This window comes from Geotrypetes seraphini, chromosome 2 (genome assembly GCF_902459505.1).
Source record: "Geotrypetes seraphini chromosome 2, aGeoSer1.1, whole genome shotgun sequence".
Classification (NCBI taxonomy): Eukaryota; Metazoa; Chordata; class Amphibia; order Gymnophiona; family Dermophiidae; genus Geotrypetes; species Geotrypetes seraphini.
The window spans coordinates 417,791,175-417,809,342 of NC_047085.1; the positions used below are offsets into that span (position 1 = coordinate 417,791,175).

Sequence of the window (18,168 nt, forward strand, 5' to 3'; positions counted from 1 at the left end):
AATTGAAATTTTTTTTCCTGAATTAGGTAGCACTAATAACCAGAGTAACTGCCTCTGGTAGAATGGATAGCAGCCATACACCATGGGAATGGCTCAATAAGATGCTGGGTGGTTGCTAGAGGTACTTGAAGCCAAGCAGACTACAGTGCATCCAACAGTTGCTGACGGGTGCATGGTGGTGGATTCAATTGTTGACTATGTTGATCGAGGTGGTCCCAAATATGCTCGATTAGGTTATGGTCTGGGGAATTTGGAGGCCAGGGAAGTAGTTAGAAGTCTCAGTAGTGCTCTGTGAACCACTAGCAAACAGTTATGGGGGGTATGACAAGTCGCATTGTCCTGATGAAAGATCCCATCGCCAGAGGGAAGACCGTCAACATGTATGAGTGTACTTGTTCGGCAAGGATCCATATCGGCTGAGAGTGCTTTCCAGAGCTATCAAGAGATTCAGATCATAACACTGTCGTCACCAGCTTGTGTACGTCCAACTGTGGTTTCTGGGTGTTTGTTCTCAGCGGTTTCTTGCTTGACACACCAAAGTCCATCCATTCAATGAAGATCAAAACATGACTCATCGAAGGCAGCAACCCTCTGTCAGTCAGTGGAAGTCCAATGTCAGCACTTCAGTGCAAACTGCAAACTTTTTGTGAAGAACCCTAGTGAGCAAGGATGCAGTCACTAGCCATATGCTCCAGAGCCCCATTCGCAACAGGGTTTGCTGCAGTCATTTTGGACACACATCTAGTAGCCCCCTGGTTCATTTGGATGATGAGTTGCTCCATGGTAGTGTGCTGATCAGCCTGTACCAACCTGTTCAGCTGATGTTCACCTCTCGCATCAATGGCTTGTGCTGCCCCCCACTCCCCCAGTTACCACATTGGGTTGTCAAAAAGGTTCCATTCATCTACTCAAGCTACTTTTTAACCATCGCAGCCTGTGAACAGTTCAGAAACTGCTGTTTCTGAAATTCTGCCACCCTTGAACTGGTATCCGATAATTATACCTTTTTCAATGTTTGATAAATTGTGCTTATTCCATATAACATAACAGCTCTTATACTACATTCACCTGCTAAGATAAGTGCACATCACCCTACTTTGTTTAAAGATTAGATTCAGGAAAAAGTCTCAGAAAAGGAGCCTACGCACAGTCTTGTAATAGACTGAAGTGGTCGGAGTAGTTTTGTATCGCTCCAAGCTCCAGTCATTGGCCACAAAAAACCTGAATATATTGTTTATTGTCATTTATTCAATTTGTTTTATAAGCTTATATATTTTTTGTTTTTTATAATTTCTTATCACTTTTTCATTTAAAAATTATTTCACAGTTATTTCATTCCAAAACATGCTGTAAATTTCATTCCAAAACATGAGGTGCACTTCTCTTTAGTTTCGAGAGACCAGATAGTTAATCATTTCTTCAACTTATCTTAGTAGCTGGTGCCTCTCAGTCTTGCTCTTTATGCCAGTTATTATTCACTTATGCCGACGCAGGCCAGCGTTTTGCGGAATCAATATTATTTCCGCTGCGTCAGGCATTAATGCACAATACTACTCGCAACTATCATAGTCTCCCATGGGAACCCCTCTCTGGCCCATGGGACTCCCATGGGGACCCCCCTCTAGCCAACGGTACTTTGGAAGCAGTGTTCATCCATATAATATAATGGACACATCAACCTTAGTAAAAGAGGGGGTTTATAAGTTAATTACCTGAACAGAAAACAAAAAAAAGGTTCCACCAAAGAGATTCCACAAGAAAAACAGCAACACAAACACAAAAGAAACCGTGGAATTGATGATCCTGTCAGAAGTAATTGCTGCTTTTTATGGGGACGGGTGGGGATGGAGGTAATTCCTTGCGGGGATGGGTGGGGACGGAGAGGAACCTGGCGGGGATGGGTGGGGACAGAGAGGATCCTGGCGGGGACGGAGAGGATCCTGGCGGGGACGGGTGGGATTTCTGTCCCTGTGCAACTCTCTACTCTTAACTGCACTAACGAAATAGACTGAAGTCTTATTAAATTTTCTTATATAGAGCTATGTGATGCTTACTCAAACAGCTCATTTGTCAGACATAAGGAATGGAATTTTGAAAGCCATTCTATAGGTAAAACAGGACTTGAAATATTAAAATGAACTTTTATAAAATTACCTTCCCTATATGTGGGTAAAAATAAGAGCACAGTGCCATTTTTTTTTTAGTCAATGTTTTTTTTATTGAAAAAATATTTTGAAAGTAGATATACATATAGAGAGATGAAAAACTAGAGTTATACAAGTTGCGCAGGTAGGTATATATATAAACCAGCAATGAAATAAAGCAACCTTAGCACAGTAAATGATATAGACAGCATTTGTATAACTCATAATCATACAACAAGTGAAAATACAATTCAACAGCATGAATCAAGTGAAAATGTGGGAAAGAGGAGGCAAAAGCAAAAGAGAAAAGGGGGCCAGAAAAATCAAAAAGCAGGAATATGAAGGAATAGTCTCAATGAGTTCCATTTGATTTTAAAGCGAGGGAATCTATAGGTGGATTTAGCTAAGTAAGCTTCAGTACGATAGGTAAGACAAACTGAGTTCCACCATTGGGAATGTGTAGCCTGAGTAAGGTCTTTCCAAGAACTAAGGAGAACCTTGAGAGCTAAGGAAAGCAAAATGTCCATCAGGTAAGTGTCGAACTCGGTAAGTAAAGGTTTCAGGGCAGTAGCATTTGATAAGTGAGAGCTATATTAATGTGAAAAATGGAACAAATGGTGTCCCAAACATCATTCCTAAAGGAACGTATCGTGGAGCAGGAGAAGAGAAGATGTTTTAAAGAACCTTCTTCTTTATGACAGGTCCAACAGTTCTTGGAATAGGAGGGATTTATGTTATGGGATTTGATAGGAGTCCATTGGGCCCTTTGCAAAAGAAAGAACATGCTTTGGAGAAAAGATGCTGATCTGGAGGTGTGAAAGGTAGATCGGAAAACGTGTGACCAGTCGTCCTCAGAAATGGTCTGTGCTAGGTCCAGTTCCCAGGTTTTTAAAAGAGGGAGGGTTGGATTGAGAGAATAGGACATGAGAAGTTTATAAAAATGTGAGGCAGTGTGGCCAACAGCTAGATATTGGTTGGAGAGGGTAAATAGTGTTGGGATAGAGCTGGAGACAGAGGTGTGGAAACCTGATTTTTTTTATGGAGAAGCGTAATTGCAACCATTGGTAAAATTGTGAATCTGCAAGTGAAAAGGCTGTCATGAGTTCATCAAAGGTAAGCCAAGAGCCGTCAGAATGGCAGATGGATTCTATAGACCAGATATGCTTGGTAAACCATGTAGGCCATGCAATAGGTTTTTTTATCTATCAAAAATTGGTGGTTATGCCATATAGGACAGTAGGCAGATTTGCACCAAGGTATGTCAAGATTTTTGTCAAGTTCTGTGAGAGTTTTATGAGAGTGGTCAGAATGATAGGGTTGTGGGGAAAGTGTTGAAGAAGAGTGGAGCCCAAAAGTCTCAACAGCGAGTAGGGGCGCATAAGTGCCATTTCTAGAGAGAGCCAATTGGGAAGGTCGGAGGCATTCAAGGAGGAAAACCACATCCCTCCCTGCCTCAGGATGAAAGCTTTATGATAGCAGCGAAGGTCTGGGAAATTGACCCCTCCGGACTGTTTGGGAGTTTTCAACTTTTGGAGGGAGATACGATGTGGTTTATCATTCCAGAGAAAGCGGAGCATAAGGCTTTCTAGTTGTTTATAGAGAGAAAGAGGAAACATAAGGGGGAACATGTTGAAGATATAGGTAATTTTAGGTACCACCATCATTTTTAGAGTATCAAGTCTCCCCCACCAAGAAAGGTGTAAAGGAGACCAAGAGGCTAAAGCATCTTTAAGCTGAGAAAGTAGTTTGGTGGCTATGGCGTGAGAAGAGGATTTGATATCTTTGTCAAATGGTAAACCTAGATATTTTATACCAGAGGAAACCCAAGTAAAGGGATATGATGAGTTAGAAAAGGGAATGCAGGAGTCATTGAGGGGCATTATTTCAGATTTATCCCAGACATCGTAGAAAAGAAAGAGATGAGATGGACTAGAGAAGATAAAGAGGATTGTGGATCAGTTAAATACAAAAGAACATCGTCAGCATAAGCTGAGATCTTGAATTCCACATTGGCAATTGTAACACCTCTAATACACGGGGATTGATGGATGGCTGCAAGGAGAGGTTCAAGGGCAAGGTTGAACAATAGTGGGGACATTGGGCAACCCTGTCTTGTTCCTCGGTATAGTGTAAAGGGTGCTGAAGCATCATCGTTAACTATCAATTTAGCCATGGGGTTATGGTACAGCAGAGAGATCATATGAATAAACGGTTGGGGGAGGCCAAAATGAGATAATACACAAAAAAGGTACTTCACCCTGTCAAAGGTGTTCTCCGCATCTAGGGAGACTATTACTGAGGCTTGAGCGTCCGACAGGGCGGAGTGGAGAACATGACATAGGAGTCTAGTATTGTCAGCACCATATCTCCCTTTCATAAAGCCCACTTGGTCCCTATGTACCAAGCTGAGCATGACTTTTTTCAATCGCAAAACCAATAGTTTAGCAAAAATTTTATAGTCCAAATTCAGAAGGGATATAGGACGATAATTCTTCACCAAGTGAGGATCACAATTCTGCTTGGGCAGAATGATGATGTTCGCTTCCAGAAAGCGATGTAGACTGCCAGGAGAGTTGATTAGGTGTTGAAAATAGGTAAGGAGGTGTGGCGTCAAAAAAGAAGAAAGTGTTTTGTAAAATTCAGAAGTAAGTCCATCAGGACCGGGTGCTTTAGCAGAAGGCATCGAAGAGATGGCTGTGGCGATTTCTTCTGGAGATAGAGGTTGCCTTAGGGAATGTTGTTGAGAAGTGGTGAGGGAAGGTAGATCAAGAGATTGGAGAAATTCCATGATACAAAGTTCAGATGAAGAGGATTCGGATGTGTACGGATTTTCATAAAAGGTGCGGAAGTCTTCCAAGATGTCCTTTGTGGTAGTATGAAGTTGACCAGCTGAAGTTTTGATGTGAGTGATCCGATGTTTAGAGCATCTACCTTTAAGATACGTGGCCAAAAGGTGACCAGATTTATTAGAGGATGCATAATATGTTACAGAATGTCTAAATAGTGAGGCAGAGGCAAGGGAACTAAAGATTTCATTATACTGAAATTTCAGTTGCTGTAACTTCTTATAGGTGGAGGAATCAAATCGGTGGTAAAGCTGGGATTCAAAAACATGAATTTCAGCTTCAAGTTAGTGGAGAGATGTTTTCTTTTGTTTAAGGCGAGAAGCTGATTGATTCGCCTCGCAGCCAAGCCTTATATGATTCCCAGATGATGGAAAAACCGGAAACAGAGGAGAGGTTATTGAGGAAAAAGACCTGAGATTCATGCTTGATGTGTGAGATGAAAGAGTCATCTTGCAGAAGGAAATTATTCATTCTCCATTGTCTTGATTTGGGGAGGATAGACCAAGTCAGAGAGCAAGAAACTGCTGCATGGTCCGAGATGGTAATGTCATGAATTTTCGTGGATGTGATGATATTGACAATGTCTTTAGAACCCAGAATGTAGTCAATCCTGGAGAATGAGTGATGAGGCACAGAGTAGAATGTAAAGTCCTTTGAGGTAGGATGTAGTATTCTCCAAATGTCAGACCATCCATAAGTTGTCATCAGGTTGGAGACCGACGAACGGACTCTGAGTTTGGAAGGACGACAGGAGGAAGATCTATCAATGAATGGATCTAAGGAGAAATTGAAGTCTCCAGCTATTATGGTGTCCGTTGACAAGGAGGAGTTGCAAATGGTATGGAAGGAGTGGAAAAAGGAGGGGTCGTCAGCATTTGGAGCGTATATGTTGAGAAGTTTCAAAGGTTTTCCATCAATGGATCCATCAAGGAAGGACCAGCGACCATTAGGGTCAAATTTGTGAGAGGAAAGTTGAAAATTGAGGGACTTGCTTAGCAGAGTTATAACACCATTTTTCTTCCCTGCAGCTGGAGAGGCGAAGCAATATTGAATCCAGCCTCCAGATAATTTCTGAGCTTCTGCCAGACTAAGATGGGATTCCTGAACGAAGCATATGTCTGCTCTAAGATGCTTGAAATAATGAAGTATTTTTTTCCTCTTTATGGGGCTAGAGATGCCCTTAACATTAAGGGAAACAATATTTATATTGACCATAGGAGGGTGAAAAAAACATCAGAGAGCAGGATGAGGAGCTCTGTGCATGTAGACGCAGACGACGGATCAAGTCCAAGTGTAAAAGCAAAATGAGGGATATACTTCAAAGCAGAGAAGCAAAAAAGGAAGAAGAAACACAAACAAAAAGTAGAACGATGATTCATGCTGAATAAGTTCAAGAACAAAGAACAAACGAAGATCCAAAAATGGGATCGCATGCTGACAAGATGCACTCAGTTAGCTCACTCCCCAGCCCAAGAGAGTGTAGAAGAAACAGAGAAACTGAGCCTCAAAAAGAAACATGAGATAGCAGCGTAAACAGTTCAGGTCATATCGCTGGCATTGTCATCCAGAAATTTTTGCAGCTCCAGAGGATCATCAAAATTTTTTGTGGTATTGCGTTAAGTTATTTTCATTCTGGCCGGGTAAAACAACCCATATTGCGCGCCAATGATCTTGAGATGGGGCTGCATGGATAGAAAGGTTTTGCGTTTCTGCGCTGAAGATTTAGATGGGTCAGGAACAAACAGAATCCGTTTGCCCTCCACTGTTAAGGAAGGGTTAGCCTTTGCAGCTTGTAGGATCTGTAGTGTTTGTGGATTTCGAAGCACTTTAAGGACAATGGGCCTTGGTGATTTGGAGGGAGCTGGAGGACCGGAAGGCACTCTGTGTGCACGCTCTATTTCTAATGGAGGAGCAAATTGAAACTTCAAAATGGTAGGAATAAAGGTGTGAAGGAATTCCAGAATATTTTTACCTTCTGTATTTTCCGGAAGGCCTATTATACGCACATTGTTCCGGCGCATGCGGTTAGAGATATCCTCCAGGTCATGTTGAAGCAGGGTTATTTTGCGAAGTTCGCGCTGGATTTCCAGGTGCTGGGAGTCGTGGGCCGCCAAACGCTCCTCTGTGAGATCAATTCGGGCATTATGCTACTTGAGCTGTGCCATGATGTTGCCAATTTCGTTTTTTATATCAGCTGTAGGGGCCAAGTTCTCGTGCATGAGGCTGCGGAGAATGTGTAGGTCGGCTACAATGGAGGCGCTATGCTCTGCGGAGTCAGGTGGGCAGGCCTTGATAGGGGACGGTGGCTCGTGCTTAGACCGCTTAGACGCGGTGTGTACAGCGGAGGTGCCCGCAGAGGCGGCGTTTTTGGCTTTAGTCGACTTGGAGAACATTCTGGCAGGTAAATTGGTAAAATACTGACCGGTATGATTCCGATTGAGGCAGAAAATTGTATTTCTCGCTGTGGGCTAGATCGGAGCAAGATCGCTAAGCAATCATCTTGAGAACAGGCACGTGACGCCCCCCCCCCCCCCCCCCGAGCACAGTGCCATTTTATATATGGAGGCAGGGAAGTCTGCACTGGGAGTAGAACTGTAACAGAACTGTGGCACGATTTACATATTTTCAAAGTATGCAAGTACAGTCAAACCTCGGTTTGCGAGTAACGCGGTTTGTGAGTGTTTTGCAAGAGAAGCAAAACACTCCCGCAAACCTTAACTTGCAAAACGAGTGTTGACTTGCTAAACGAGCTCTCAGCTATGTTGGCCAGGGGTGGGTACCTGCCTTTGGGTGCTGCAGCCTTTTCTGCGTGGTGGCTTCCTTCCCTCGGGGTCCCCGTGCGGCTGCCCTCCCGATTCAGCCGATGCCTCTGCCGTCCACCAGCGCCTCCCGGCTTCCGATTCAAGCCAGCTGCCATCCTGCAGAAGCATGCATAGGACCTCTCAATTCCCGAGTCAAGCTGGCTGCCGCCCCGACAACACGTGCACCACGTACAAGCACGCAGGACGTCCCAGAGGGAAGGAAGCCACCAAGCTGAAAGGGCTGCAGCACCCACCCCTGGGCCACCATAGCAAATTTTAGTTGTAGAAAGAATCTTCTGAGTTTGCATTATGACCTATGGGGAACTTTGCTTTGATATACAAGTGCTTTGGCTTAAGAGCATGCTTCTGGAATGAATTATGCTCATAAACCAAGGTACCACTGTATTTTTAATCTGAAAATGCATCTGTATAATGGTCCGGCATAAAATCTATGCAGGATACCATGTAAGCATGTACTTTCAACTCTGAAAATATACATACTTTCAACAATAAGAGCAGTTATCAAATTACACCCTTAAATTATGGGGGGAGGGGTCAGGTTTGGGCATCCTTCCTCAAAATCAAGTATCCATTTATTCATAACAAAAGATGCAATGAAGAGTTACAAAGCAAATAGAAGAAACCACAGAAACAGAAGGGGCTCTTTTTACTAAGGTATGCTAGCGTTTTTAATGCGCGCTAAAGATTAGTGCACGCTAACCACGCACTAAATGAAAAATACTAACGCAAGCTCTAAGGAGGCATTAGCGTTTAGCTCGTGCGGTATTGTAGCGCGCGCTAAAACTGCTAGTGCACCTTAGTAAAAGGAGCCCAAAGTTTGTGACACACACAAAAAAATGACACTCAAGAAGTTCATGTTATCCTAAAACTGAGCCAGCAGACCCTAAAAGATCTTCCAATTGATCTTTTTTATCACAGCAATTACAGATAAAACAGAAGGGACCCCCATTAAACTGAAGGAAATGATACTGTTTTATTCAAAGATTCTATTTTCTCTTTCTATGCCTATGAACAAAAAAGCTTAGTAAATTCAGGCCCAAAGAGTGATAAATTTATGGAATGTTTTGCCAGTGAAAGTAGTAATGGTTAATAATAAATCAATTCAAAAGTAAATTGGTCAAGTTGGTAGAGGAAAAATAGTGGTAAGTATGAGAACACTTTGAATCTAGCAGTTCAGAGCCTACTTCCACATTTAAGATTACTAAAGATTTTTTTATTCACTACTAAACTATGCTCCTATGCACAATTACAGTATTACAGTACAATTACAAAATTATTTACAAAATGTATTTTTTTTGTTTGACTTGGGTTGCCAACCCAGAGCTAGCTGTTAATTTTCAGAATATGGTTGGGTCAGACATGTCTCCTGGTCTTTTTTTTTCCAACTCAAACCAACTGTATATCAAAAGGTAAATCCTGCCTATTCCGTAAATTCCGAATGTACAAGATTAATGAGAGTGTCATACATCTAAGAGTTTGCTATTGTTGATAAAGAATCAAAGACTAAGGGGTCTTTTTACTAGGGCGCGATAGTGCATCTTAGCGCGCGCTAAATGCTATCCTATGGACACGTTGCCATGCATTAGCATTTAGCTCACGCTAAAACACAGTAAAAGGACCCCCTAAGTGTATTGTTTTAATATACCATACATTACTACCATAAAATTACTATCATCTAGTAACAATAACACAAAAATATCTAAAATTTAAAACACGGTCAATTACCTGTATCATAGAGACAGATGGATGCAGCTCATTGCATTCAGTTTTGTTTTTACAGCTACTAGCCCAGATTGAATATGTCTGAAAAACAAAAACAAAAGACATGGAACCCATTGTATTTGCACCATAGTTTTTTTTAAATGATGTTTTATACAGGGTGGCTGTGAGATATCATTTCTATAATAGTCATTTGTCAAATGGGCACACCATAGACCACTCCATCATACTTAGGGTTTTAGATTTTAAGTTTTAGCTGAAAAACATCAATAAAACCCCAATGATGCAAAAATAAAAATATACAGTGGAAAAACACTTCTTGTTCTAATACTATTTCATCTCTACCCTGGGCTTGTCTTACATATTTTTTGTGCCTTGTCTGTGCTGATATCAGTGACACGATAGCACCACAAAAACACTGACAAACACTGATTTTTCAGTACTCTTACCCACCCCTTTCACAAAGCTGCATTAGGCTTTTTAATCACTGGCTGCACCAATATTAGCTCTGATGCTCATAAGAATTCAATGAGCGTTGGAGCTAATACCGCTGTGGCTAGTAATAAAAAAGTCTAATGTGGCTTTGAAAAAATGGAGGGGGGGGGGGAGGATGTTTAATTAGCTAGTAAATAAAAACCAAAATTTACAATTTATAAATTGGAGCCCTAGTTATAATTATAGTACTAAGATATTCTATTTACTAAGAAAATCCCAACCAACAGCTTGGCTTTTTCAAAGACTGTTCTGTTTAAAACCAAGGAGAGATAGAGAAGAAGAATGGTTTGCCTGGGTGAACTGCATCAGTTAAGGGACTTGCCTGTTACTTGTATATATTGTAGGTGTGTGCCTGTTGTAGGTTGGGGACAAAAATCTGAGTTACCCTCTTTTTTTGTCTAACATGCTCATTCAATATTCTCCAGCTCCGGTGGATATGCAGTTTATGAGAGTGTTAATGGTTAGAGCAGGCCTGCACAACTCCGGCCCCCGAGGGCCAACCAATCAGGTTTTCAGAATTTCCCCAGTGAATTTGCATGAGATCTATTTGCCTGCACTGCTTCCACTGTATGCATATTGATCTCATGCATATTCATTGGGGAAATCCTGAAAACCTGGCCTGGCGAGGCCAAAGTTGGGCACCCCTGGGTTATAGCGAGGTGAAGAAAGCTATTAGAGCTAAAAGTGGAAGAAGAATCTGACTGAAAATAATTGTAAACAGCACAAAGAATGGAAAGTCAAATGCAAGGCACTAATAAGGAAGTCAAAGTGAGACCTTGAAAAGAAGATTGTGCTGGAAGCAAAATCACATAGGAAAACCTTTTTTTAGGTATATTAAAAGCAAGAAGCAGGGAAGAGAATTGGTTGGACCGCTAGAAGACCAAGGGATAAAAGGGGCGCTCAGGGAAAACAAGGCCTTAGCGGAAAGATTAAATTCATTCTTTGCCTTGGTCTTCACCGAGGAATATGCAGGGATGTTACCAGTGCCTGAAACTGTATTCAATTCTGATAAATCTGAGAAATTTTTTGTTAGGCAAGTAAGTAAAAGTAAAAGGAAAAGAAGGCTGCTTTGGTTCTCAAAAGTAGTAGCTGAGAAGGTAAGGAAAAAGAAATTAGCTTTCATAAACTACAAAAGATTGCAGAAAGAGGTAGACAGGCAAAAATATCTGGAAAAGTTAAGAGTAGTGTAGTCAGGGGGGGTCACGTGATGAGTCTGGAGTGAGAGGACGTGTTTTTTGAGCTCTCTGACCTCGGGTCTCCTAACACCAGCTTAACTCCCTTTAAACTACTGGCTGGCTATCTTAGCCCCCACCGGATCTTTTGCTATGGTTGGGAGTGTGCGGGGGGTGTCTCGCAGGGTCGCTGGGACCCGGAATGCCGGTACGGTTAGCAAAGACACCAAAGCAGAAGTCGGCCCTGTCTGGGTCTAAGATGGCAGCGTCCCCGACTCCCATTTCAGCACCGGCACAGTGGGGTGAATGGGCCCAAGAAATCTCCCGCATGGTAACAGCGGCCCTGGAAGATCGCTTGCATAAACTGCAATCTGCTGTGGAGGGCATAAATCGCTTCGAGTCCCACTCTACCCGCATTGCAGCGGCAGAGCAACACATATCAGATGGGGAAGACGCGGCCTCACAAGATCGGGCAAGTGTGCTCGCCCTGCAGGCTCAGGTGGCCACCCTAACCAGCCGTCTAGATGATCAAGAAAACCGCCAGCGGCGGAACAACTTACGGGTGGTGGGTCTGCCAGAGCTTCGGGCGGATCAAGATCTGCATACTTTTATCCAAGTCTGGCTCCCGACGCGGCTGGCTTTCTGTGCGAAAGGGCTCATCGCCTGGGGCAACGCTCGGGGGATTCCAACCGTTCCTGAGCTGCAATAGCGAGGTACCTGAACTGGAGAGAGAAAGAGCTCATCCTTCATGCTTACAGGAAGACCGGTTTGCTGGAATATGAGGGGCGGAAGTTGCTGTTGTTTAATGACTACTCCCTCCACGTGGCTTCCCTCCGCACAGAAATGGTGCCCCTGTGCACAGCGTTCCATCGGAGAGGAGTGCGCTTCGCGCTCGTTTACCCGGCGTCTCTGTGTGTTTGGCGGGAGGGGAAGCCTCATACCTTTCCTGATCGAGCGGAGGCCCAGCGTTATTTGGATTCCCTGCCTGCGACCGATAATGGAGGAGCCCCTGCAGCAGACCGGGTGGTTTGAGCCACTTGGTTGGGGCGGTCTGCAACCAGTCTTTGTCTCTGTGGCCTTCTTGACTTTCTGACTGCTGTTAGATGGCCGAGACTGTGATTTCTGCGCTTCCTGGTGCTATGCTGGCTGGGCTCTGCTGGCGTGAGCAGGGGAGGATGGCGGGACTGGGGACCGGCAGGGCTTGGGGATATCGTCGTTCTCCCCCTCTGTTGTTGGGCCGAGGGCTGGACTGGTTTCCAAGGATCCCAGCCTTCTTTATTTTCTATCTCTGGTTGCTGTTTGATTTTCTAGCTGGGATTGTATGTGCATTGTTTTTCCTCCAGTGGTGTGTGGGTTTCTTTGTTGCTTATCTGCCAGTTTTCCTTGCTTTGGGGGACCCTGGGATTCTGAGAGATATGTAGGGGATTTTAAGTTGTTCCTGTTTTTGGGCGAGTTGTTCATTGTTTTTTCCTTTTTCTTCTTCCTTTTTGTCAGGGGTAGGGATTTGGGGGATGCCTCCGGGGATAGTTTACTCTGGGGGAGGGGGTGGGGCTGTTCCCAGTTTTTTCATTCTGTGCTGGGGGGTACTGGGGATGGCTCTGGGATAGTGCTTCTCAGGGGGGTGGGCTGTGGTTGGAGGGTAGGGGGAGGTTGGGGGTGGGGGGGTGGCTGTTGTGTTTGCTTGTGGGTTTGGATGGTTGTGGTTTGTATGGGTTGAGGAATGGGCTGCGTATTTGGGGGTGCAACGCTCCCGGGGGTGGACGCACCTGACTTTTTGTTCTGTGTTCCTGCATGGGGGGTTTTGGCTCCAAGGGTTCAAGAAGGGAGGCCTAGCTGGGGGGCTGCCCATCTCTACTATTTCCATGTCTACTGCTATTACACTTGGGACATTTTTTTCATCATGACTAAGTTGACCTTATCTACTTTAAATGTAGACGGGATTCATTCCCCTATTAAGAGGAAAAAAATGTTATCTTGGTTCCGCAGGAGGGGGACGGATATCGCTTTTGTGCAAGAAACCCATCTTTCAGTTGCGGAGCATCTCAAGCTGCGGCGAGATTGGGTGGGCGAGGTCTGCTCGTCCTCCTTTGGTGCCCGGAAGCGAGGGGTTGCCATTCTTATTCATAAACAGTTGCCCTTCCATACTCATAAAGTTCTCCAAGATCGGGATGGCCGCTATGTTATTGTTTTGGGGGAATTGTGGGGGCATAAGTGGTTATTGTGTAATCTGTATGCTCCTAATGTGTATAATCATAAATTTTTTTCAGCTTTGATTGCCAAGATAGCCATGTATCCTGAGTACCAACCGGTGGTAGGAGGGGACTTCAATATTACCGCTGATCCCACCCTGGATTGTAGACCGGCCAGGAGTGGGACCAGGGACCATGGAGCCAAGGGGGTAAACTTTTTGCTTAGCCAGTTGCAGTTGTTGGACACTTGGAGGATTTTGCACCCCGCGGAACGCACTTACACCTTCTACTCGCATCCCCATAATGTATATGCAAGATTGGATTACTTGTTGGTGTCGCCATCTCTGCTCCCCAGAGTGTCTGGGATTGATATCGAGGAGGTTCCTCTGTCGGACCATTCGCCCGTAGTCATGGAGCTTCAGTTCACACCGGACCCCGAGGAACGCCATTGGAAATTTCCGTGCTCCCTCTATCGAGATCTCGACTTTCATAAATATCTACGGGAACAGTGGTCGGAGTATAGTTCTCACAACAATACAGACGATGTTGGTCCAGTGACCTATTGGGAGGCCTCCAAGGCGGTTCTGCGGGGGTTCATTATTGCTTATCTTTCTCGCAAACGGAGGTCCCTAGATGTGGAGTTGTTGACTCTATCGTGGGAGCTTCGACAGTTGAGGGCACGCCACTGTACTTCTCTCTCGATGGATGACAAACTTCGTTTATTGAACGTCCGGCGGCAGATTGATGCCATCTTGACACAGCGGGCTTCTCGCGATATTTATTTTCAACGGTATAAATTGTATGCCTGGGGGGGTAAGACAGGGAGGTTGTTGGCTAATTTGGTCCGGCCTCCGCATACCAGGCAGGTTATCCTGTCCATCAGGGACCCCAAGGGTACTTATTACACGCAGGAGCGGCAGATTCAGCAGCAATTTGTTCACTTTTATGAATCTCTGTATGCGAATAGACCATTCTTGGACGCTGACTGGGATGCTTTCTTTCAGGGGCTTCGGCTCCCTCGGTTGACAGAAGCCCAGTTGGGGCAATTGAATGCCCCTATTAGTTCGGAAGAAGTTCAGATTGGTATCAAGCAGCTTAAGTTAACTAAGGCACCAGGCCCGGATGGGTTTGGATCTGAGTATTATAAGATTCTGTCGGATCAGATCTCTCCTGCTTTGGCGGGAGCGTTTAATGCGCTCTCTGAGTATCGAGGTTTGGGGACTCCTAATATGGCCCATGTGGTGCTGCTGCCTAAGCCTGGCAAGGACCCGGCCCAGGTGGGTTCCTATCGGCCTATCTCCCTCCTTAATCAGGATGCTAAACTCTTTGCCGCACTCTTGGCGCGTCGCTTGAATGCCTTTTTGCCGCTATTGATCCACGAGGACCAGGCAGGATTCGTGCCGGGCCGCTATGCGTCGATGAATTTAGTTAGAGCTTTGATGGCCCTTCATTCCAGGCGGGGCCTGGATGGCGAATCGGCTATTGTAGGCCTGGACATGGAAAAGGCCTTTGATAGTATCTCCTGGCAATATCTCTTCTGGGTTCTGCGTCAGTTTGGCATAGACGGTTCTATTCATCATTGGATCAGTAGTTTATACATACAGCCGCAGGCCAGGCTGTTGGTCAATGGTCAGTTTACTGTACCGTTTGATTTGGGAAGGGGGACGCGACAGGGCTACCCGCTGTCCCCGTTACTTTTCGTGTTAGCTATTGAGCCACTGGCTGCTCGGATTTGAGGTGATCCGGATATTCGGGGCATTCATATTGGGGACCAGGAGAGTCGCATTAATCTTTTTGCCGATGATATTCTCCTTTATCTGGACCAACTCAGGAGGGATTTGGGGTGGGTACTCACTTTGGTCCGCTCCTTTGGAAATATTTCTGGTCTGCGCGTTAACTGTGATAAATCTGAACTTCTTCCATTGCGGTCTACCAGGGTGGAGTCCTGGCATGCGAGCCTTGAGATTCCTCCGGTGAAGGGGCCGATGCGTTATCTGGGTGTATATTTAAGCCCAGATCTAAAGCTTCTGTATCGCTATAATGTGCTACATCATTTGGAGGAGATTCGGCGTTTGTGTGAGAAATGGAGAGAACTTCCCCTGGGGGTTTGGGGTCGTGTGGCTTTGACTAAGATGGTTCTCCTTCCCAAGATTTTGTATCCGTTGCAGGCTATGCCGCTTTGGGTTAATGCTAAGGAGGTGCGTCTGTTTCGTTCACTTATCTCCTCTTTCGTTTGGCGTCATAAGCGGGCCCAGATTAGCTCTGCTACCTTGGCCTTGGATAAATAAAGGGGTGGTTTAAACCTTCCTGATCTTTGCTACTATAATGTCGCCGCTCTGTTTCGCTTTATTCATGAAGGATGGTCGGATTGTTATAAATTCTCTTCCCAGAGTTGGGTGGAGTCTTGGTGTGCCCCTCACTCGGTTTTGTCTCTTTTGCATACCCCGTTGTCGGCTATTCCGGGGGGCGGGGCTAAGTTTGCGTATCTTTTACCTCTGCGGCGTGCGTGGCGATGGTGGAGATGGCGGCAGGGGAAATCTCCAGCCACATCCCTCTTGTTGCAGTTGTATGGGAACTCCGACTTTCCACCGGGTGTGGGACACGCCTGGTTCCGGCAGTGGGAGCAGAGAGGGGGTAGAACTCTTCATGATATTGTCTCCGGGGGGGGGGGGGGTCATTTTCCTTCTTTTGCACAGCTGCAGACACACTTCTGGGCTTACCTTCAGGCCCGGCATTATTACTTATCTCTCGACCGTCGCTGGGGGGATGCTTGGTTCTGTGGTCCCTTGGATGTTCAGTTTTTTCAGGTCTCTCCCGCTTCTAACAAATTAGCTACCTGGTATCGGATTCTGAAGGCCGCCTCGGATTTGGGATCTATTGACCGACTGGCTTCACGGTGGCAATCGGAGCTGGGTATTGCCTTGGATCGTAAGGCCTTTCTTGATCTCTTTGCCACTGTGCACGCCCTGGGGGGTTCCACGGACTTTAGGGAAATGCAATTTAAAATTTTGCATCGGGCTTATCTATCTCGGGCTCAGGGAGCTCATATGGGCCTTTGGGAGGACGCCATTTGTGTTAAATGTAAGCGTTTCGTGGGTACCCTCACACACCATTTTTTGGAGTGCCCTTCTTCTGCAATATGGCTGCAGGCTCTCCCTTTTTTGGAGCGCCTTCTCCAACAAGCTGTACCATGGTCTTATGGTTTTCTGCTCTTGGGTGATCAGTGTGATTTGATTGAGGGGGGGCTCACGCTTCCTCAATGCAGGGTTCTCTACATGGCTGTCTTGGTAGTAAAAAAGCTCCTGTTGCAGCATTGGGTGGACGATTCAGTGGCATCTTTTCCGCATTGGCTGGCTCGTTTGGCTGTGGTGGGGAGCTACGAGCTTCAGCGAGTCCCTATGTCTGGGAATTTGACTCACCGATGCTATCGAGATCTGTGGCAGCGAGCGTTGAAGCTCTATTCCGGTTTGGAGACAGAGGGCATGACTTCCTCTCCTTGATTTGTTTCCTAGAGGGGGCTGTTGCTCTTTCTCCATCTGTCTTTCTGTTTTTGCTTTTGTTTTTGCTCTTTCTCGGGTGGCTGCACCTGTGTGGATGTAGGGGGTGAGCATTGGGATGTTTGGATGTTTGGTTGTCTAGCGGTATGAGTGGGGAGTGATTGTTGTGGTTTGGGTTGCGGGAGTGGGACTTGCGTGTGTTTGTGTGGCGGGGTTTGATATATTAAAATGTCAATTGTGATGGGACCCCACCCATGGGGTTTTTTGTACTGCGATCATTTGTTGTTCTAGTATCCAGTGCTGTTTCTGGCTGCTATGTTTTCTGATTGTTTTCCTCGTGGTTGTGTGTTCCTTTGCAGTTGTCAATAAAGATAATTGAAAAAAAAAAAAAAAGTAGTGTAGTCAGGAAAGCAAAGATGCAAATGGAAGAAAAAATAGCTGACAAGATAAAATGGGGAGACAAGACATTTTTAGATATATTAGTGATAGGAAGAAGTGCAAAAGTGGCATTGTGAGACTCAAAGGTGAAGGGGAGGAATATGTAGAAGCTGATAAAGAAAAGGGCAAATTGCTTAACAAATATTTCAGTTCTGTGTTCACGGCTGAAGCGCCGGAAGTGGGACAGCAAAAGACAAACGTGAATAGGGATGGAGGAGTAATAGACCCTGATCGATTTTCAGAGGGTTGTGTTCATGAGGAGCTAGCTAAAATAAAGGTAGACAAAGCAATGGGGCCAGATGGTGTACATCCAAGGGTGCTGAAGTTCTGGTAGCTCCAGTTCTGGTAGCTCCGCAGACTGACCTTTTCAACGAGTCTCTAGAGTCGGGAATGGTACCGGAGGACTGGAGAAGGGCGGTTGTGGTCCTTTTCCACAAAAGTGGAAGTAAGGAAGAAGTAGGGAATTACAGGCTGGTAAGTCTGACTTCTGTGGTAAGCAAATTAATGGAAATGCTTTTAAAACAGAGAATTGTCAAGTTTCTGGAATCCTGTGGATTACAGGACTGGAGGCAACATGGATTCACTAGAGGTAGGTCTTGTCAGACAAATCTTATCAATTTCTTTGACTGGGTGACCAGAGAATTGGATAAAGGATATGCACTAGATGTGGTGTATTTTGATTTTAGCAAAGCCTTTGACAGTGTTCCACACAGACATCTAATAAATAAAATGAGTGTCCTTAGGATAGGTCCCAAAGTGATGGGCTGCGACAGGAACTGGTTGAGTGGAAGGTGACAGAGGGTAGTGATCAAGGGAGATCGCTCTGAGGAAAGGGATGTTATCAGT

The 18,168-nt window shown here is 45.1% G+C and overlaps 1 protein-coding gene across 1 annotated transcript in view; it reads right to left on the reverse strand.

Annotated features, from left to right (window-relative positions):
• CASD1 (CAS1 domain containing 1) overlaps positions 1–18,168 on the reverse strand; it is a 239,267-nt gene that overhangs the window by 20,406 nt on the left and 200,693 nt on the right. The window contains exon 16 of the mRNA XM_033931105.1: positions 9,538–9,615. Coding sequence (XP_033786996.1) covers positions 9,538–9,615 — 78 coding nt within the window. The remainder of the gene's footprint in view (positions 1–9,537; positions 9,616–18,168) is intronic.